At 39.0% G+C, this 24,251-nt stretch overlaps 1 protein-coding gene across 1 annotated transcript; it reads right to left on the bottom strand.

Annotated features, from left to right (window-relative positions):
* Positions 1-400: 400 nt before the first annotated feature.
* On the bottom strand, positions 401-23,087 carry LOC124290430 (retinol dehydrogenase 12-like). The gene is given in 10 exon segments (XM_046727129.1): positions 401-2,790; positions 3,926-4,390; positions 5,004-5,165; positions 6,010-6,171; positions 6,803-6,922; positions 7,789-7,960; positions 10,287-10,390; positions 10,393-10,429; positions 10,432-10,454; positions 23,009-23,087. Coding segments are annotated over 10 exon segments (1,401 nt in total). The 3' UTR covers positions 401-2,713.
* Positions 23,088-24,251: the final 1,164 nt, after the last annotated feature.

A 24,251-nucleotide genomic window follows, 5' to 3' on the forward strand; every position in this document is an offset into this window, starting at 1 on the left:
CCAAGAGGAAAATGTTCCTACCGGTGCCAGTCTAAGTAAACTTAGGCTCAGTATTATTCGTTACACTGCTATACTGAGTCTAACAAAACCTAGTAGAAGGTTGAGTCAGCTAACCTTTTGGACTGACCAATCAGAACACAGCTTACCAAATCGCGAAAGCTAACATTCGCACATACCGTTTGAACCTTTACCTAAAAAACTCGAACGATTCCGAATGCTATTTTCTGCATGATCGCTTCCGAGTGATACACGCAATGAGTAAACAGTCGCTGAAAATAGCGTTTTTGTCAATATTCAAGGATGTCACCTTGCGAAAATATAAACAAATAGTTACCATGTCATTAGAAACCCCTAAGCATATATACTGCAGGTAAAATATCTGTGTTTTATGCGGATTTTCGTTTGTTGATAGATCAGTTTCAGCGACCAGGGAAGAGAAAATCCCCAAAACGTTTTGTAAGTAAAGCCGAACCCTAACAAGTAGTCATTGTCTGATTGGTTAAATCCGTTCGTCCGTTTAGTCATTGTCTGATTGGTTAAATCCGTTCGACCGTTTCTCGTTTGATTGGGCGGTCATAGGTCGCTCAAAGGTTAGCTGACGCGACCTTCTACTAGGTTTTGTTAGACTCAGTACAGCAGTGAAACGAATACTACTGAGTCTAAGTTTACTTAGAGTGTACCGGTGCACTCGTGTTTTACAAACACTGCTACAGTTTGACATAGAAACCTTGTTCAACAAGTCTCATCATATGAACACATATAACAGGAAATTGGGCTACAGATTCTAATCAGATCTTCAACATATTGGTACAAATTATTAGGGCATAATGAAACAAGAATGAACAAACATGATCCATTGACTTGTGAAAATCAATATCAAATATCCAGATTCATAAACAGGTTGCTCAGAGACTTAGTTCAAATATTGGCAGAAAATAAGGAATATGTGTAATTGGAGGACAGTACCCTCAATTAAAGACATATGTCATGGTTGGTGTTAACTGCAAATAACATGAATATCAAAACACTTAATTGTATTTTGTGGAAAAACATTCTTCCTTTTGGGAAATTTAAATTCACCCAGTGTAACTAAATACATCATTGTGATACATACACCAATAATTAGGTAATATGATATCAGTATACCATGGACAAATCATAGTGAGTGAGCGAGAATGGTCTTACGCCGCTTTTAGCAAATATTCCAGCAATATCACAGCGGGGTACACCAGAAATGGGCCTCACACATTGTACCCATGTGGGGAATCGAACCCGAGTCTTCGCCGTGAAGAGTGAACGCTTTAACCACTAGGCTATCCAACCACCCTGGCATATCACAATGTATTGTAATACCAGCATACCTGCTTAACTTTACTAAATTTCAGTACACTGTCATTAAATATCAACAAGGTCCTCTGCTTGAAAGATGTTTGTTGATACATTACAACCAGTGTTTCCGTTGGTATTTTCTTTACAGCTGGGCTATGTGACCGGCTGGCATTTCAAATACTGGTCATTTGTATATTATACCAGTCAAGTGATTACGCTTTTCATTGAGCGCGACACCCTGCACCCTTACAACAATCAGAAATGTGGAGGGTACAATGCATCAATGACACTATTTCTAGCCTGGGTTTTCCAAATCTGCTATTTTTTATTTAACAACACCTCGATGTCATTGTTAAAATGTAATCTTTTTCAAGGAGAAATAAAATAGACAGAGGTAATTAGAAAATTAATTTTAAAATTTGCCAGAGATGATGACCAACAGCTTTTGAAATTACCTGACATTCTAACTTCGTACCAGTCAAAGTCCGGTATATTCCGGATAACAAAAACACTGTTACAATGTACTTGGGGTCTGTTAGTCTTGACTATTTCACAGAGAACTTGGTACTTTGGATTTCTTAACAAACCAGCATAAACAAATGGCAAGATGCTGTACAGAGGGACTGGAACGTCAGGTTCCAGGATGTCAACCCTGACTAGGTTTGAAGAAATAGCAGGGTAAACAGGAGCACAACATCCAAGTCCCAAAGTCTTTCAGAGTACATGCACTTGGTTCCCTGTCAGTATCAACAAAGACTGATCAACAATGTGACTTAAGTGAGTTTTAAGATAACAACCAATCAGAGATGCTGTAACTCTGAGGAATAGACATTTTAACACAGAGCAAATTGAAACAATGGCTCTTATTGGCCAGCATGGTCATGCTGAAGAAAATTTTAAGTAACAGGTGCATTAACAATTAGCCCTATATAATTTTCATCTTTGAAAGTAATCTTTGGGATGTTACATAACTGTGATTTGGAGGACTGGCATAATAGTACAATTATTTATTCAAAAGTCAAAATGTTTGGCGTCTCAGAATTTTAGTTAAGATGACAGAAGCCTTGGTACAGAGCAGGAAGTGGTCCTTTAGGCATTGTATCTCAGTGTAAAGACCACCAAAATATTCCTCTCTTAACAAAGTGCATGACGAGCCTCTCAACCTTTCTCCACACTTTCAAACACACAGAAATAACATATTGAGAGGTGTTTCCCATAAATAACTATCTGATTTGTTGGTGCTTATGAATTGTTGCTTATCATGTTTACAAGCAACATTGCTCCTTAAGTTTCCCCGAACAATTAAAAGCTTAATGACAGGCAAAATGGGAGAGCCTTCGTCCCTGTCATCAGAACACTTGGTCGAGCTGAGCATCGTCGAGCCTTACTGAGCAGGTACAGCAGTATCAGCAGCAGCAATCGTCTCCACCTTCTTCTCCACATCAACATCCAGGTCCTTTCCTGCAATTTCAACATAACTTTCTTATTCAATCAATGTTTTCTAACCTAAGATTTTCAGGGTGACTCACTTTAGTGAGAGAGTGAGTTTAGTTTTAAGCCCCTTTTAGCAATGATCCAATAACACCACTGCGCTTCACATATTGTACCCATGTGTGGAATTGAACCAAGGTCTTCGGCGTGACAAGCAAACACTTTAACCACTAGGCTACCCCACCGTCCCGTCACTCAGTTTAACAGAATACTCAAACAAGGTGTGAGGTGACATTGACATTTGTTCCTATTGCATATGAATCCAGAGACCTCCCACATCTATGTGTTCACATTCAAGACAGATTCTGTTGACGGATTGCTTATGCAAAGTGATTGATGTAAGGGAGGTAACTCTAATAGTCTTATATTACAGAAGTCTTTCCAAGATGGTGTATTCAAATCCTTTGAACAACATACAGTTTAGAATATTATGGACCAGACAATCCAGTGATCAACAGCATGAAGGGTTTTATATAGCTCTTCAAAACTGGGAGTCCTGGGGACTCATGGCATATTTTGTTGAGAGTCCATTTCCAAAATTGGGAGTCCATCAATTTGCATGAAATCAATGATCATGGATGCTTCTATTTAATAATGATTATGTTATAATATGTGTTACTTTCAATGTCATTAGAACAATGATTGGAAACAGAATGTTTATATTTTAATATGGGATATCATTACAAACTCAGAAAATTCTTTACCAGAAAATAATTATATTAAGTCGACAAGGACACACAGGATTTTAGTTTGTGGGTACTTCATCAAATTTCTGCGTCCAATACGTAGGAATCATGTGTCCCGTAAAACCCTGGCATAAGCATCAATCTACACAATTGGGATACGATGACATGTGTCAACCAAGTCCCCGATCCCATTAGTCGACCTTTTACGACTTCGACAAGCATGAGTTGCTGAAGACCAATTCTAACCTGTACCTTCACAGGTCTAGTGACTTAAGTCACAAGACTGGTTATGAATGAATGTGATTGTGAGTAAATGTTGTCTATGTTAGGGATTAAAATGCTGGGATGTTTGACTTTGTGTTATGTCTGACTACATGTCAAACACTGGTTAAATAACATAGATAAATTATCATCTTTACCTTTAGTTTCAGGTTCAGCTTCGGTGACGTTGACAACTTCCTCCTCTGTCGTTTCTTTGATTGTTCCCTCCTCTTTCTTCTCTTCAACTTTCTCCTCATCTTTCTTCTCTTCAACTTTCTCCTCATCTTTCTTTTCTTCTTTCACTTCCTCCACAGTTGCAACGGCAGCCTGAGCTGCTGCTTCCGCCTGACCTTCACCCTCAACTTTAACCTCAACCTGGCCTTCACCTTCAGTTTTGACCTCAGCCTCTTCCTTCTTTTCCTCTTCTTTTTCTTTCTTTTTAGCCGGAGTGGCTGCAGCGGCCGGTTCCTCAACAGGTGGCTCTGGTGCGTCAAGAGGTTCGTATCCCTCCATGTGACAGTAGCGAGCACTCAGTTCCCACAGCTTCTGAGCCAGTTCTTCATTCTTGGATTCGGCTGATGAATCGGTTTCAGCATGATCACGGTAAAACTTACCACTCACCCCTGAAAATAATAAGATTTTTTAAGAACATCATTTCTAAACTTATATTCTTCAACTACCGTAACTTTATGTTCCTATGAGGGGCGGTCGGGTAGCCTCCTGGTCTAGCATCTGCTAGTCACTCTCAAGATCCGGCTCGACTCCCTACATGGGTATAATGCGTCAAGCCCGTCGTGATATTGCTGGAATATTGTTACAAATTTGTATATTATTAGTATATATTTTTAATACGCTTTTCCCAGACAATATCACATTTTCACTGTTTGAAATTTTAAATAGTTTAAACCTGTGATTCAGAATCTGAATTTATCAAATACATTAAATAGTATCTTATTGCAGCCTCATGTATCATTATACCTCCAGCTTCGGTGAGTGAGTGAGTTAGTTTTAGTTTTACCCTGCTTTTAGCAATATTCCGGCAATATGACAGCGGGGGACAACAGAAATGGGTTTCACACATTGTATCCATGTGGATACTCGAACCCGGGTCTTTGGGGTGACGAGCGAATGCTTTAACCACTAGGCTACCCCACTGCCCCCTAAGATTTCAGAATATAGTAGGTTTCGGTGAACTGTTTAGTGTGTATCATGGCCCCCAAAAGACTATATTCTAACCTTTCAGTTTATCTGACGTAGCAAGTTCAACAACTGCCTTAGCACCCTGCGCTGTCGAACGAGTGACCTTGGTAAAACGTAGGATACCGTCGAGGACATATCGTGTGAAGAACCGCATCGGTGCTGAAGCATGCCGCCCCAGATCAGTCGAGGGGATAAACCCTGCAAAAATAAAACAACTCCATCTCAGATCTTCCGCCATGAAGATAAAGGAGGCACAAGACTGTTGATAATTCAGGGCAGAGAATGAAATTATCACTCTATATAGACCCAACACTTTTAGCACTGAATCAGATTAGTACAAAATGTTGACGGTGCAGCCAAACCTATAAGCTAGGTTGCACTTGATGCAGGTAGTGAAAAAAACCCTGAAATTGCACCCTGCAAACAATTATACAACCCCAACAAAGACAAGAAAGATCATTCATTTAATTTCCATCAATCTGACGACCATTAATTACTAAAACTTCTGTAAGCCCTGAAACAAAACAAGTCAGGCTTAATGTCAGAGGTACAGATAAGCTGCGTATCTGCGTAAATTACGCAAATATTTATGTGAAAACCCAATTCCTACTACGTCTATTGCATACAAGTACACTTGAAAGTTTTTAAATATTCAACAATTTTGATCTTACAAGCATACACACAAAAATTTCAAATGTTAGATTGCCTACCAGTGGATAGATGAAAAATCTGACGTATATTGAGAGGTTCTATTTCAACACATGAACTTGGCAACTTGGAGTTTATAATTAATATTATCGTTTTTTATTATACAGATCAAAATATATATAACAAACATGTAAACCAACATTTAAACTTTATTATATTTTAACAGTTAATGGAAAATGGCAAAATACCCCATTTAGTTTAGGGGGTACAATTTATTTGGTTACTAAAAGGAAAATTAGGATACTCAATTGAGATGAACACAAGTGAGTACATAACTCAATGACCCAAAACGTTATCTGCAGCTCTGTTAATGTTTAAAGATTTGCCAACCTACCTGGACACAGAGCATTGATAGTGACGCCGGTGCCGTCAAGCTTCTTTGTAAGCTCATAGGTAAACATCAGGTTGGCCAGTTTGGAGTTCTTGTAGGCCAGGCTACTACTGTATTTCCCGGCTGCTCCCAGAAACAAATCGTCAAGGTCAAGGCCAGGGAGATCTGAAAGTAACAACACTCGTTCATCAAATGTTGTTTGTTTGTTGCTTAACGCCACACTCAGCAATATTCCAGCTATATCGCGGTGGTCTGTAATTAACCGAGTCTGTACCAGACAATCCAAAGATCAACAGAACAAGCATAGATCTACGTAATTGGGATACGATGACGTGTCAACCAGGTCAGCGAGCCTGACCACCCGATCCCGTTAGACGCCTCTTACGACAAGCATGGGTTTAGTGAAGATCAATTCTAAACTGAATCTTCACAGATTCAAACGTAAAAGGGGCAGTGAGGTAGCCTAGTGGTTAGGAGTTCACTCATCACATCGACAGAAATAGGTTCAATTCCCTGGTTAACAACACTCATTTATCAAATGTAATTGGGTGGCGTGGTAGCCGAGTAGTTAAAGAGTTCACGTATCACACTGAAAGACCTGGGTTTAATTCCCCATGTGGGTACAATGAATGAAGCTCATATCTGGTGTCCCATACTGTGATATTGTTGGAATATGAAAAGAGGCATAAAACTAAACTCACTCACTTATCCAAACTGACCAAAGGTTGAGATTCTTGAGAGGCATTTAGAAGTTGATGAATATATAAGATCGTTTACAAAATCTTTAATTACTAACTCTTATTGCGGAAGTTCCCATCATGCAATATTGATGACACAACAACGATCCTGGAGTCTCCTGTATCGCCACCTGTCTTCTTCAGGTCGTCCAGCAGAAGGTTCGTCAACAAGAAGTGACCTGAAAACATAGCACATATACTTGATATCAACCACATGAACTAACTTAATCAACACACTTTGTTTCCAAACATGAAACTGAAATATTATACGAATACATAAACCCAACATCAAGGTTTGACGTTAACAGTTTTTACTACTAGACCAGTGGACTAATGGGTCTTAACATTTACTAGACGTGACCTAATGTCAACTAGACCACACTGTTGGAAGACAAAACAAGGTTAGTTTTGTTATCTGCAGGTGTATAGTGCATACTAGATGAACAAACTATATTGAACAAAAACCTGTGCCATAAATGTTGCTTTCTTTTGTCCATTATGAATACTGTATACCTTAGGTATTGATTTTTCTGAAGAACGTTTATCATTAACATATAGAGTAGCTTTAATTGTCATTTTACACTTAAATAACCTTAATAAAAGTCTCTTTAATACTCGACATGGCGCAACAAGATTTTTAAGAATGAAAAAAATCGTATACAGTGATTTGAAACAGTGTTCATTAAATATCTACACGGCCAGTCATGATTTTAGCTAGACCGGACCAGCCACCTACTAGACAATGTCATTCAGACGTGCCTTAGTGTCAAACCCTGAACATATTTTGAGTTGCACACTCACATATCTTTTGAATGAAGTAATATAACAAAACTGTCCGCAATCCTTTAAACTGATGCTGTCAGTGAGAAAGCTAAAATACAAAACCGTACAGTTTGTTTGATCTTTTAAAGAACTAATCAACAAATATGGAATCTGACTGTAACAGACAAAGAAGACAAATACCATATTCTAAAGAAACAGTGGTTATATATCTGCCACTGAGCAAGCAAACAAACATGTTGCAAGTGGAAATTACTGGTTGTACCTAAGTGGTTGGTTCCCATGGAGAGTTCGAAGTTGTCTTTAGTGAAGTATCGCTTGTTGTCCTTGCCGTACAGGTAGATGCCAGCGTTGTTGATAAGGCCATGAAGCTTGCGTCCTGATTGGTGAAACTCCTCGACAAACTGCCTCACCGAGGACAGTTCCGCCAAATCCAACTGCAATACATTTTGGCTATTTCAACTCAGATTTTCTCCATACATGATGCAAAAACATCTTGCCTAATTAAACATAAAATCTTAACTAAGATTTCTGAAGATCCCAAGAAAACTATTTCTACAGCCATACAGGAAATCGAGTGAGTGAGTGAGTGAGAGAGTATGGTTCTACCAGAGTTTCCGTTATCCGGTATATACTGGACTTTGACCGGTACAAAGTTAGAATGTCCGGTATTTTCAAAGGCTGTCTGTCATCGTGTGATGCAAATTTTTAAATACTTTTTTCTAAATACCTCTCTCAATTTTATTTCTCCTAGAAAAAGATTACCTTTTCACAATGACATCAAGGTGATGTCAAATAAAAAATAGCAGTTTTTGAAAACCAGAGGCTAAAACCAGTGACATTGACGCATTGCGATACCCTCAACATTTCTGACCCTGACAACCTCACCCGTGAAGATCCGGGTTAGAATTGATCTTCAGTAACCCATGCTTGTCATAACAGGCGACTAACATAATCGGGTGGTCAGGATCGCTGACTGGGCTGACACATATCGGTTCCCAATTGTGCAGATAGATGCTCATGCTGTTGATCACTGGTTTGTCTTGTCCAGCCTCGATTTCATGTTGCCTGTCAAACATAACCAACACTGTTGTTGTTGGTTTGTTGTTGAATGCTGCATTCAACAATATTCCAGCTATATGATGACAAGACGTGTATATAATCGTGGCTGGACCAGACAATCCAGTGATCAACTGAATGAACATCAATCTATGTAACTGGGATACGATGTGTGTCCGCCAAGTCAGCGAGTCTGACCGCCCGATCCCTTTAGTCGGCTCTTACGACAAGTATGGGTTACTGCATCCTCGATAATCTCCAGGGTATACGTTACGATCACTCTCCACTATACCCTGGATGCATCTAAAGCTTGGCCCGATAAGTATATTACCTCCCTTTGCTGGCTCTGCATTCCCACAGTAGCCAATCAGCTAAGCCCCCGTTACATCTGAGCTTGCCAGTGTCAACAAAGATAGCGGTCGCAGTGGCGAAGGTTTGTTCGCAGTGCCACTCATATTTTTGGAGAAATAATACAGACAAATTGACAGATCTGAAACTTTCAAAAAATAAATAAAAGAACTCCTTCCACATCTTTCACAGTACCCTCTGCATCAATTGTGTTGTCAAGTTTAAGCGGTTGGATAATTTAAGAAGCGAAAGCGAGTTGTGATTGGTTCGCTCAACTTCCCAGCGTAGACACCTGATTGGATAAAAAGCCAGCCAAGGGAGGTAATAAAATCATCGGGCGAAGCCTGGGATGCCTCCAGGGTATAGTGGAGAGTAATGGTAACGTATACCCTGGAGATTATCGAGGATGGGGTTACTGAAGACCAATTCTAACCTGGATCTTCAAGGGTGAGGTTGTCAGGGTCATTGATGGGATTGATGCATCTCATCTTGTCTCGATTACATAGGCTGATGCTCATAACCAGTTCTAACCGAGATCTTCACAGGTCCCACTGGGAAAGACCGATAATCCTACTAGCTTTCAAGCTTAGACGCAACCAACAAATTAAACATAATCAAAACACAATTATCATCTATTAATGACATATAATATTCATTGCTGATTATGAAAAAACAAATAAACAAAATTATAAGCGTACAATTGCAAATCAAAAGCGCAATATTTTGTACTTGGGTTTACTACCCTTGAAACGAAGCACCTGGGATACCGAACCCAGTCAGACTGGGTGAGCATGCACTTAAGTGTAACAAAGGCTTTCATTGACTGGTTCATTTGCCGATACGCTCAGGGCTCTTTGTGTGTGTACAGGCATCCCTGTTCAAGCCGTGCGAATCTATTCACTGCGCATGCGCTTTGTGCGCAGCGCAGCACAGCTGTTGAAACCACTTTTCAACCCAGTTGTTTTTTTTAGTGAATCGGATGAACTCCCGATTTTGCTGGATTTTTCTCATCGAGGGATTTTTCAACTTTATAAGTTGAATTTGCATTCTTGATAATTTGTTACTGTATGTCAACACCGAAAGGTATCAGAATCTGCAAAAGTTGTGAAAGCTTTACAGGGCTGGAAATAACTTTAAAATTGCTAGTGTACTCAGGTACAGTGGCACAAGTGCCCTGATACTTTTTCCACTATACCGGCCCATTTCCTTGTTGATTTTTTAAATAAAGAACATCATAATTAACATTGGAAAGTCAACTGGACACCGGTACAGTGTGATATACAAATATGCTTGCCTGACAGAAAAAAACACTGGACTCGGGCGTCGGGCAATGGGCTTTAAGCATCAACTTCTTACCTGCATAAAGCTGGCAAGGGCATTGGGGTTAGCTTTGAGTATCTTTCCCACGGCTGCTTTCCCCTTTTCTTCATTTCTACAAGCCAATATCACCTCGTTTCCCCATCACACAGGTACTTGGCAGCCTCAAACCCGATCCCTCGAAGTTGGCTCCAGTCACGATGATAACTTCGCCCAGTCATCGTGGGTACTGTGTCAGAGCTGAAACAACCACAACAATATTTTGTCAAGTTTTCATTTCCAGGTCACGCTATTCCTCCACAGTAAATGTACCACAGGTCTAAATGTCTTCAACTACATCCCTGATGAAAAACCTGAAACAACTGTGAGGAAGCCAAAATAGGTTTCTAAGGTCCAATTTTGTTCCGCGCTGCGGCGGGGGCAATAAATACGTTTAACATTACCAAGCCATGGTGAAGCATACATATTATTTTCTAGCATGTGAGATGAAACATTGTGAATTATAACTGACATTTTATTTTGATGTACATTAGTAGCAAGTTTAAACCAAACTGAAATTATTCACTCTTTAATATATATGGAGATAGGAATTCATCCAGTCTCTCCGTAAAGCATTTAGGATGGTGTACTCTTGCATAGTTTCAGGACAGATTTCATGAATAACTTGTGAACATTTTCTAAAATGTCTACATTTGAATCCCCCTCACAACCATATAACATGGTTGGTAGGATCATGCAGTCAAAACATTTAAACAAACAATCGATAGGAATGTGAATATTTCTAGCCTTTGAGGGGATAAAAAACACTACTTTTTATGCTTGGTCGTGGAGTATAACAAAGGAGTACGTACGAAATGTACAACAAGATGACTAAATGACAAATCAATTAAAGTGTTTACAAACAATCTTAAAATGAACTTGGATACATTTTAAGAGTAGATATTTTACTTGAAAAAAGTTGAAGAAATTTGACAAATTTTGGCCAGGAACAATAAGGTTCTTTTAACAATGATAGTGATTCATTACCTGAATTAATGAAACCATTGATATATTGAATGGAGGGTTTCTGCCTAAGTGCGTACATCATAGATTCATAATAGCTCTGTGTGTGTGCGATATTATCTTCTTAGTTGCTGTTACACCATATTTTCAGGCTCCCAGTCCTCATTGTGCATGGCTGTATGCCAATGGTTTACAGATAAATAAAATGATATAGAACCAAAGGTTTGAGAATATAATGATAAAGCATAGTAATAGTATAACATAAGTTTCATGGTCAGTTATTTTAAGGGGGTTCACCCATTTTGTTCTGGGGAGCTAGGGTGGGGTCAGCAGTTTTGTACACACGTTTTACGTGGGGCAGCAGCAATTTTGTACATAACACCATGTTTAAAATTACGCTAAGAAATTGAGAAGGGGAGGGGGGTCATTGATTTTGTACATGACATGCAGGGGAGTGTTCACTTATTTTGTACATAAATTTTATGGGGTGGGGGTGGGGGGTGTCATTCACATTGTACATGCTTCTTCACAAAAATCATCATCACAAACCACCCCCAAAGCCATAAATTATGAGCGGTCCCCAGAGGTACAGATAAGCTGCGTATCTGCGTAAATTACGCAAATAATTATTTGAAAACTCAATTCCTATTCAGTCATTGCGTACAGGTACGCTTGAATATTTGTAAATACTCAATAAATGTGATCTTAAATGCATACACACAAAAATAGATAAAATAACAGGCATATTGAGAGGTTCTATTTCAGCACATGAACTTGGCAACTTGCAGTCTTTCTTCTCGTTTCTCATATTAGAGATCAAACATAAATAACAAACATGTAAACCAAAAAACATTTGAACTTTATCATATTTTAACAGTAAATGGGAAATGGCAAAATACCCAATTGAGTTTGAGTAAGGTGTGTGCAATTTATTTGGTTACTCAAAGAAAAATTAGGATACCCAAATGAGATGAACACAAGCGAGTAAATAACTCAATGACCCCAAAAGTTATCTGTAGCTCTGGATCCCTTAATTCCTCCAAAATGTCACATATGAAACCATTCAAACCAATACAACATAACGCATTTAGTAAAATATTTGTCACTATTGGAGCCACTTATAAAGATACTCCCACTTGTAAGATGTTACATGAAACCAACAGAGACAGCAACTTGATAATGTAAACAGAGAAGGTCGGCATGACCCAGGTCGTGATGACAATCAGTGACAACGATTCCCCACATGGGTAGTGTGAAGTGAAGCCCATTTCTGGTGTCTGCAGATTTGATATTGGTTTGATTCAAACTTTGTTACATATCTACTGTATTGTTCCATTCAATTTCAATGACCAGGATCCCAAGTTGTTGAGTGTATTTAACTTTACAACCTATTTTAACCCTGTACCATATCACTGGCTTGCGAATGACATAATGCTATAAACGCTTAGTTGAAGGGGTCGAGGGGTCCCGATCTCCAAAGTGTTCGTAACTTTACAACTTATTTATCTCTATACTATATCACTGACATGCAATTGACCTCATGTTACGAACGCTTAGTTCAAAGGGTTCAGGGTCCCAATGTACAAAGAGTTTGTAACTACTAACTTTACAATTTATTATCTCTATACTATATCACTGGCTTGCGAATGAAATAATGTTACGAACACTTAGTTGAAAGAGTCCAGGGTCCCGATCTACCAGATGTTCGTAACTTTACACCTTATTTATCACTATACTAATACTATATCACTGGCTTGCAAATGACGTAATGTGACGAATGCTTAGTGGATAGGGTCCCAGGGTCCCGATAGTAACTCTCCACTATATCACTGGCTTGCGAATGACGTACTGCTATGAACACTTAGTGGATGGGTCCAAGTTCTTTAAAAGCCACAATCATGCAGTTAATCACATACAAGGAAGACCACAGAGAGTTTTTGCCATGTTTACAATACATATTCATCACAAGCCCTTCATGAGGTTCCTGATGGGGTATACTGTCCTGTTCAGCCTAAATCAATAAAGTATACAGGGATTTACAAGACACGAATTCCTGCGTCCTATACGCATAAAAAATTACAATGGACGCAACCAAATTAATTAGAGCGTCCACAGAGACTCAGAAAAAGTCCAAATACTTTCTGTAAAAATTCCAATCAAGTTAAAATATGTTATCACTGAGTTTGCTACAAGCTGGGTTATGGTATTATTTGCAATTCAATTACTGCAACTATGTGATGATCATGATACACAATACAATAACAGTATTAATAATTATATTTAAGTGTCTGGGACCCCCATTTTGTTGTCCAGAACCCCTGAAAATTAAGAGTATGAGTTCCAGGGACCTTGAAATACAGGACTCAAGGTAAATCCCTGAGTATACTCATTGTAACCAGGGGTACACACTTTATTAGGGCTGCAGTGTTCACGAATAGCAACGGACCCTCACACAAATCCGGCAGATTCGCCAACAGTCCGATGGAAGTCTACAACACGCGGGCCGCAGTGTCTGACTGTATATCTCACAATGACTTTGACTGAAGTTATTATATGTGACACTGTTCTGCTGTTTATAAATTTAACGCTTGTTAATAATTTCAACGCCAATTACAAGAAATGCTACCTCTGAAATGTATCTTTATTTTTTCTTCTGTGGGTCCTGTGTCAGGGATAGAAATACTTTTTTTCTAAGTGTGCCTTAGGGCACCAGACATATATTTTAGGTGTGCCTTTCAGAAATTGAGTATGCCCACGTTTTTAGAATAAATGACAATGATGATGATCATTTGAAATTTATTGTTAAATAAAGAAATGGGTTTATGCGCATTCAAATATGTATGGTATTATTTAATTTGTATGGTATTATTAAATATAATTGTTGAAAAATCAGGTGTGTCAAAGGGCACCGAGAACATTTTTTAGCTGTGTCATTTCAATAATTACCGTGCCATGGCACACTAATATATGAGGTACATGTATTTCGAACCCTGTGTGTATTTTCAGTGGGTCAGACAAACATCTGAAACTTACAGGATCCAATGTCCTGTTATTTTGAAACACTATTTGTGGACTCTGTGGCTGCCATGAATACACTATGATGCGAATGGGATATATACAGCAACCATAGCGCAATGAACATGAAAATATATTTACGAATACAATACAGACTAGGTAAAGTAAGGCTCAGTATTATTCGTTACACCGTTACACTGAGTCTAACAAAACCTAGTAGAAGGTCGCATCAGCTACCCTTTGAGTGACCTTTGACCGTCCAATAAACGCGAGACGGCCGAACGGATTTAACCAATCAGACAATGACTACTTGTTAGGGTTCGACGGGACTTACAAAACCGTTTTTGGATTTTCTCTTCCCTGGTCACACAGATACTGATCTATCAACAAACGAAAATCCACATGAAACACAGATACTTGACCTGCAGTATATACGCTTAGGTGTTTCTAATGACATTGTTACTATTCGCTTATAAAATCGCAAGATGACATCCTTGAATATTGACGAAAACGATATTTTCAGCGATTGTTTACTCATTGCGCCCTCCATGGGTATCACTCGGAAGCGATCGTGCAGAAAGTAGCATTTGGAATCGTTCAGGTACAAAACTTTTTCGAGGCTGAAGTTCAAAAGGTATTTGCGAATGTCAACTTTTTGCGATTTGGTAAGCTGTATTCTGATTGGTCAATTGAAAAGGTTACTTGATGCGACCTTCCACAAGGTTTTGTTAGACTCAGTATAGCAGTGAAGCGAATAATACTGTGCCTAAGTTTACTTAGACTGGAATACAATATTGAGCCAGCAGTTATTAGATTGAGTTCATTTAATATATACTACAAACAAAAAGTATGGGAACACCCTAAAATTTGATAGTCATATCTAAACTTAAACATGGAGAGGTCATTTATACTCTATGGTAAATGCAACTTTTTATGTGCTAAATGGGCACTTTAAATGACAGTGAAGTAACTGATTCAATATTCGTTGAGTTTGAGTGAAAAGAAACACTGTCAAAAAACAGCAAAAAACTAGGGTGCTGAAACACACCGGCACCATGTTTTATTCAAATGCCCAAACACAGCAGCCTAGTGTATGTGGAAGACAGTGTAAACATTTCAGATTATCAAATGCTGCATGGTATAATGAGTGATCTAATTTGATCCTAATTCTGTGTTTTTTTACCTCGATATTCAATCATGTCATGTAAAAATGATGTTTATTACCAATGCTATGATATTAAATTAATAGAAACACACATTTGATGTATTTGAATTCGTAAACTAAACATCCCCACCTTGCCATTGCTAGAAAAATCTGAAAATTTACTTGATAGGTAAACAACATGCCTACAGCAAATGTGTATATGTATTTCTTACGCAACCATGCAGTTCCGTTCGTGTCCTCAAAACAGTGTCGGCCTTTAAGTTTTTGTCAGGCAATCAAATTGCATGCAATAGAGTAATTACTACTCCCTTTCTGTAACCCGTGTTTGGTGGTAAACCTACACGTTATATGTCATCATTCACTTGATGGTCAGTTAATGAATTCATAACAGGTATAATTAGTGGTAACACCACTCAGATTACCCGACAAAGGTTTCCATTTGGCCTTTCTCGTGTCTTTAGTAAATACTCAAAATTATGAATTAAGGTCTGATGTGGCAAATGTATTACATCTTATGTAATATGCGCATGGAAGTGCAGCAAGAGGGATTATCAGCTGAGTTACAAAAACAAACATCGATCAAAGGATTAACCGATAACACACTGATTGATTAATTGTTTTTATCTTGGACAGTGAATTTGTCAAAAGGTAGTGTTAATGTATGTAGATTTACTAATCTATACTGAATGCACCCTGTCGTAAAGTGCCTGTGTAAAAACAATGTCCTCCCTTGAAAGGATTAACCGCCAATACCTTGATTGATTGCTCAGTATTGGCTTACTAAATTACTTTGTTAAAGAATGGCGGACATCATGCAATTAGTTGCCATGTGTGCTATCTTAGGTGACCAATCAGACTCTACACCAATGTGAAAAACCTGAAACGTTATATCACATTTTCGCATATTAGACTGTTACAAGACACATGACACGAAGCAGGATTCTTTGTCAGCTGAAGGTGAATGGCATGTTGTTCCTTTATGTGGATATTGATGGATACATTCCTCGAACAAGGTAGGATAGCCTGACAATGTTGCTGTAACTTTAGTCGGTTTTAATTTTAATATTTGCATTTTCTTTTTATTCATTTGTTGCACGTAGCAGTATACAGAACCATTTTTTCGCCGTGAAGTGTAATACACTAGGTCGTACTTGGGGCGTGTGTGTGACATAACACATAATCGACGTTGGCAATCTATAAAATGTCTAGATATTACAGTCATGTTATAAATTCACAATAAGTATAAGCAGATCGTGTGAATTTAATTAGGTTTCAAAATGCATACAAATATGATAATAAACTAATTAGGATTATAAGACAAAACATAAAGACGCACACTGACATCGTTATTTTTCAGTCCGAACATTTTTCACCACTGGCAGATGGTTAAACTTCAAAATGTTTTCATTTGTTATCAAATTAATAAAGACAGAAATATTGTCGAGTAAAAATGATTTCCTCTTTGTTGATTAATCTATACTTATACTATCAAATGCGCATGCGGGTAGTACAGCAGAGGTCACGAACCAGTCAAGAATTATGGGATATCATCTGGGTACTCACGGGAGAAAAACAATAACAAAAGCAACAAACAGTCCAAGGAAATTGCTCTGGATCAGTGCCAACATTAGTTGCCTTCTTGCTAATCACAAGAACTGTAAAACGAGTCACTAAATTACAAAAGCTGAGTGCGACGCTAAACAAAAATGCCAAAATATTTACTGACTTGTAGTCCCCCTGTGAAGAGCCTCACACATCACCAGGAAATGATGACAGGAAAATGGGGGTGGGGGGTTCACTGGCCCTAATTTTGTCCTTTTCATGCTTATGATAGCAATTTATCCTTTGAATCAATACTTTCCAGAAATGGGAGTGTGAAAATCATTAATGTAATGCGAATGAACATTTCAAATATTGTTTCATACCTAGCCAAGTGCCCATGCAAACAAATGAAGCAGTGGTTCACAAGGTGCTAAAATATGATGAAAAGGCAGCTATATTATTTAAGTATTATTTAAATCAAAACAATACCGACCCAAGCCAGTGAAACAGAAATGTAATGAAACTGCGTTTGAGAATAAATCTGCGATACATAAATGTCTCCAAATGCTATTTTGAACAGTCAGCTGTAGCAGAAATCATAAGCTTGATCTAAAAATAGATCTTTCTGCATCTCAGACTGCAGAGCTTGTCATTAACATATGATTAAAAGTCCGATATGTTGAAGTTACATTGTCTTCGATTGACTAAACCAAAAGATAAAAGATACTGCTTTAACGCGTAAACAAACAAGCACTCATGGTGGGTCGGTCGGTCGGTGCGAGTCACTTCGCAGTGTGAATAAGTCGATCACAACAATGCCTCTGTCAGACGAAAGAAATCTTGTAACACCTCTTGCAACTACAAACAACGCAACATGCAGCCTTTATTAATTGAACAGGATAATAGTATAATATCGTTCATGAATCAAAAAGAGTGAACTCACCCAAATTCTCTTTAACACGTTGAAATGTGTGACAGTAAACGTGCAAAATGTCTCTTTCCCGCCCGATGACCGTAAATATTGTTGAGAGGTCAAGGCCGTAGAACTGCGATGCTTGAACGAGGCTTTACTTCATAGTTACCCCCCTTTGGTCCCTGGGTATAACTGCCTCTCTCCCACAATCTTTTCGTATCGGTATCGGATAGTAATGATGTACTTTTAAAAAAAATTATTACCCATTCATTGCAAATATCGATCTTAGTTAAGCAGTGATCGTAAGGATAGTCTTAACGCTAAGATCGTTTTGAGTGAACTGCTTTATAAATCACAATGTCTATAAATAGGGGGAAACAAATATATTTAACTTAAAACATTATTAGCTGAAGCTTAAAACATTCAGATATAAAGGTAGGAATACCTACGAGGGAGGGAGAAGTAATTTATTTATAAATCTTGTTTAGTTTCTTGTTCAGGAATATTCCAATCGGGGTGACAGTGAGTACGGACATTATGAGTGAGTGAGCTGAGTTTTACGCCACACACAGCAATATTCCAGCTACATGGCGGCGGTCTGTAAATATTCGAGTCTGGACCAGACAATCCAGTGATCAACAGAATTAGCATCGATCTGCGCAATTGGGAACCGATGGCATGTGTCGAGCAAGTCAGCGAGCCTGACCACCCGATCCCGTTAGTCGCCTCTTACGACAAGCATGGGTTACTGAAGGCACAATATAACCCGGACCGTATGTATGTATGTATGTATGTATGTATGTATGTATGTATGTATGTATGTATGTATGTATGTATGTATGTATGTATGTATGTGTGTGTGTGTGTGTATGTGTGTATGTATGTATGTGTATGTATGTATGTATGTATGTATGTATGCGTGTGTGTGTGTGTGTATGTATGTATATGTGTGTGTGTGTGTGTAGTATGTGTGTGTGTGTGTATGTATGTATGTATGCGTGTGTGTGTGTGTTCGCAGCTGGAATATTGCTGAGTGTGGCGTTATACAACAAACGAACAAAACGTTATACAACAAAACGAACAAAACAAACACATGTAATTACTCTGGCTGAGGGGATACCCTGTTAGAATTGGTCCCTAGCAAAGTTTTGGCCATAAGGGGCGACATCGCAGATCGAGTGGTCGGTCCAGGTGACCAGGGTGATCGTCTGTCTTTGTACCTGACGGCGCAGGTCGTTGTTGAAGACACAAATCATTGACCAAGACTGGATTTTGTACAGGTCATACAAAAGGAATTGTGCGGCTTTGAACGACCAACAAACAAAGCAAAGTACAATGTATGTATTCCTCAAAAACTAACATGACCTATTAATCTTGCCAGTGAAACGATACACCTATAAATGTTTCACAGTTTCAACCTACTTCCATGTCATTGATAAACCTACGACCCTTCACCTCCTTGTCGCCATGTCCACCCCACCCCACCCCCCCAATCCCCCAATCCTTACCTTTCCCCGTCCATATTTGACATAATAAAGCAGATGAACAACAGCTAGAAAACTCTGTTCCGTCCGTTCATCGACAGGTAAGTATATCCAGTGCCTGTCCAGCCCGTGTTCACCGCTCCCGCCCTGTATATTGACACATGATTGACATCCACGACAGGTTGACAGGTATAGCCTCAGTGTAACTAGGCCAATAACCCTTACCTGTTTGTTTTGCTGGGTCGCTCGGACTGAGTTATATATATTCATAGCTGATACGTAACATCAGCATTTCCCTTTGAGCGAACCGCCTCCGTGGTGTAGTGGTTAGAGCGTCCGCCCGGAGTGCGGAAGGTCGCGGGTTCGATCCCCGACCGCGTCGTACCAAAAGACGTTAAAATGTGGTACTTGTTGGTCCCTGCCTGGCGCCCAGTATTAATGGGGGTCGGCTCGGAGTCAGTATAATGTGTGTGAGTGGGGTATTCATGCTTCACTGCGGCATGGTATCTCAGTGGGCTAGCACTATAAAACCAGCTTAAGTCTGGGCTAGTACAAGCAGCCGCACATACACATACACCCGCATGCACGTCGTCATATGAGCGAAATATTCTCAAGCACGACGTTAAACCCAATTCCACGCGAGTGAGTATGGTTTTACGCCGTTTTAGCAATATTCCAGCAATAGCACGGCGGGGACACCAAAATGGACTTCACACATTGTATCCATTGAGGAATCGAACCGGGGTCTTCAGCGTGACGAAAGAACGCTTTAACCACAAGGCTACGCCAGTGTTCCGAGTTTGGATTTATTGATGTTCTTTTAAACACGTGTTTTATAAGCAGCCTATATACTAGCTAAGTGTCAATATTAATGTTAATCAAACCTGACATACATAACTGCAAGCGCTACTGAATTGTAATTGGATATCACGAATATAGGATATATCCACATCCAAAAACCCCATAATGTTCGGAGACCCATGACAGTGTAGGTTAGAATTGGTCTTCAGCAACCCGCGCTTGTTGTAAGAACCGCCTAAGGGGATGGGTGGTCATATCATCGTATCCCAATTGCGTAGATTGATGCTCGTGATGTTGATCACTGGAGTGTCTGACCCAGACTCGATTATTTGCAGACCGTCGACATATAGCTGGAATACTGCTCAGCGCGACGTTAAACAAGAAACGAACTGACCAGTCGGTCTCCCAAAACGCAGACCTCCCCAAACGCAGACCCGTTAAAACAACACTTGTTATGGTTGGTTGCATCCGTGATTAGTAGGCTGTACCCTTGATTAAGAATCACCCATATTACGAGTTTTGACAATGTAGCAAGTGATCCTTTATTTCATCAATATTTATTTAATCAATAATATTTAAGAAGTATAAAAAATATTCATCTAGGTGACCTGATAAGAATAATATTTTACCAGAAACATGGCATACATATTTTAAAGATGCATTTAATCCTGTATCACGTGGTGACTGTGACCAGGAGTGGGATGTTTGTATTGGAAACTATATTACTGAACATAGTTATGAACATTATATGCTGATTGTGTAAATGATGAACTGTCTTACTCTATAACAATTACTATAGACAATGCTAAGCTGAATACTGACTGACTGAATGAGTTTGGTTTTACGCCGCTTTTAGCAATATTCCAGCAACAACACGGCGGGGGACACCAGAAATGGGCTTCACACATAGTACCCATGTGGGGATTCAAACCCAGGTCTTCGGTGTGACGAGCGAACGCTTTAACCACTAGGCTACCCCAACGTCCCACATTGGAGTATATTTATTTCTAAAAAAAATGCAGAAAATGAAAAAGGATTTTGTGCGGCTTGGATAATGGTATGCCCTAAGATAATACTATAGAATAGAATTGGATGATCTCGTTTTAACCAACATTCAAAGATTTGGATTGCTTGACTTATATTTAGACGGGACTGTTTTAATCTTTCAAAAACACTGTGTCCAGATATTCAGGCTGGCACTGTTTACAATATATTGAGAGCTGACATTTGTGACCCTTCAGTCAGTAGCTTGAACCCTTCGCGTCATGTATGAACAGTGAAAACATTAGAATAAGTTATGTCCTTATGATTACGTCATCTTAAAGGGGTGTTGGTAGTGTCTCCAAAACAAGCTCTTTCAGTAAACATGTAGGCTGTTTCACTTTAAAAACGAGTGTAGTTTCTAACTGCTTTTTTATGCACTTTAATTATCTAAGTTTGATTCTACTATTCAAGCGTACTTCTACCTATCTCCAACACACAAAAAAAATGTTTCTTGCACATTTTGTTTCCCGAAGTTTGTGGTGCATTTATTGCAGATATTGAGTTTTTTGGGGGTAGATAAAAGATAAAAGAGTCAAACAAATTGGGGATCGTGAGGCTGAAACGTAGCTAAACCAATTTGTTTGAGGTTGACAAATAATATGTTGAACAATAAAACATAACAAAACAGCTATCATTTTTTAAGTGAGGCCGATTACTTTTTGACCGACTCTCGTATTAGAAAACAGCATCCTGAACATAATTTATAGAAGCAGACCATGAATAAAGTTCTCAATTCGAATATTGTGTGAGAACATATAAAATAACGTTTTTCTATCACAAAAGTTCATATACGATATTATCGCTAACACAATTTAGATATCGATAATCATTAATAGTATTTCCCATCGACGATATTCCCGATTATCGGTTATTTAAGCCTGCCATAAACACATCGCATCACAGTTCTAGGCAACCGTTTACTCAACCACGGGCCGGGTTTTCTGTGCATATGTACATAGTGCTTGTTCTGTCCATCATGGGGGTGATGGGTAGCTCAGTGGTTAAAGCGTTCGCTCTTCACGTCGAAGACCCGGGTTCACACAGGTGCGTGTCACGCTTAGAAACAGCGTTAGAAAGACATATAGGGCCCTACCCTAGTATACTATATAAAATGATAGTACTAGGTTAGGGTCTATATACCTATATGTCTTTCTAACGCTGTTTCTAAGTGTGACACGCCCCTGCGCATGTTCAATTCCCCACATGGGTTCAATGTGTGAAGCCCATTGCTGGTGTCCCCGTCATGATATTGCTGGAATATTGCTAAAAACAGCGTAAAACCCACTCACTCACTCTGTACATCATGTACAGTACACATGAAGATCCGGGTTAGAATTGGTCTTCAGCAACAGATGTTCATGGCATAGTGGTATGTAATCGAGATATTAACAGCTAGCAATTCTGTATTCAGCCCCAAATTGATTAATATTTGTTAACAAATGAGGTTAATTGTTGTGGACTATTTCACTCACACCGACAGTATCAATTTGTCATTTAATTTTCAAGAGTACATGCATGCAACAACAACATCTGTTGAGGATGTCTTTGTGTTGTAAGGGGCGACTGTTGTGGAAAGCCATAACTTTGAACGTTCATGTTGGTATTTATAAAGATAAAGCTACATCATCATCATCATCAACGCGCTTGTCATCGTCGTCGTCATCATCATCGTAATCATGATCATCATCGCGCATGACATCGTCGTCGTCATCATCATCATCATCATTATAATCATAATCATCATCGCGCATGTCATCGTCGTCGTCATCATCATCATCATATTCATAATCATTGCGCATGTCATCGCCATCTTCTTCATCATCATGGCGCATGTCATCGTCGTCGTCATCATCATCATAACCATCACCTGGCATGTTCATGATTGACTCCAATGACTGGCGACAACAACCACAGCACCCCTTTAGCTGACATTTTGGTACCCAGAATATTAATCTGTAAGCAAATCTGTTGAAACTATCGGTGTCCGTCGTTTGCAATAGATAGGCATTAACAGACTTCCACTTGCGAGATACTATATATCACTCATGTGATGACCAAGAGCCATGGGATAAGAGGCGACTATATGGATCGCTTGGTTCAGGCTACGTGATTTAGTTGACTATATATGATGCTCATGATGTCAATCTCTGGGTTGTCTGGCGAAGACTTGATTATCAACTGACGTTGTCATAATCATCACCACCATCCGATGAAGCCAACAACTACATCGACGACCACTGAAAGAGTGCACATTAGTGAGCTTTTAATTCGCCACAGACCGATTTCCTCAATGAATGTTTTATAAACCTGTCAGTTTTTCAGTTTTAGTTTCGTTTTCTGTTTTGTATAGATCTTCAAGATTGTGTATATAACAAGGAAATGCACGAGGATTCAGCGCTTAAATGATCAAAATGAAAAATAGCTTTGAGTAGTGCACGTGCTTAATGTTTAGAATGGATTTCCACGGGGTAGCAATTATTTCCCTTAGAACCCAAATGCTGGTCCTGAGAGTTGAACGAATTGTGGTACCGATGAAGTTCAACGTAAATGAAAAATGCATCTCACGAAACCCATGCAACCTGCGACAGGATGCACCTGACTTACTCGATACATGTCATCGTACCCCAGTTACGGAGATCAATCCTCACGATGTCAAACACAGGATTATCTGGTTCAGCTTCGATTATTTACGGACAGAATCAACACAATTGATTCAGAGCGGCGTTAAAGAACCCCCAAATCCCCACAATTCTGCTTTCACATTTTCACATTGATGATAAATAGAACTATTTATGCTTAGACACAAAACAACGTACTACTAAATATTTGAGTAAATTTTGAATGCGGCGGTTAAAAAATATAAATTTAATCACTGAACATTATGCTTATGTCGTGTCAATCGGTCACACACGCCCTACAGAATAAATTAAGAAAGGAGCTCATCTCCAATCTAGAACGGTCGGGCAAGTCGCATGCGTGATGACATGTAGAATTATTATTAACTCCTTTTGGATTATTCATTATAGATCTATATTTAA

This window comes from Haliotis rubra, unplaced genomic scaffold, assembly GCF_003918875.1.
Source record: "Haliotis rubra isolate DU_JTF1 unplaced genomic scaffold, ASM391887v1 Scf465, whole genome shotgun sequence".
Classification (NCBI taxonomy): domain Eukaryota; kingdom Metazoa; phylum Mollusca; class Gastropoda; order Lepetellida; family Haliotidae; genus Haliotis; species Haliotis rubra.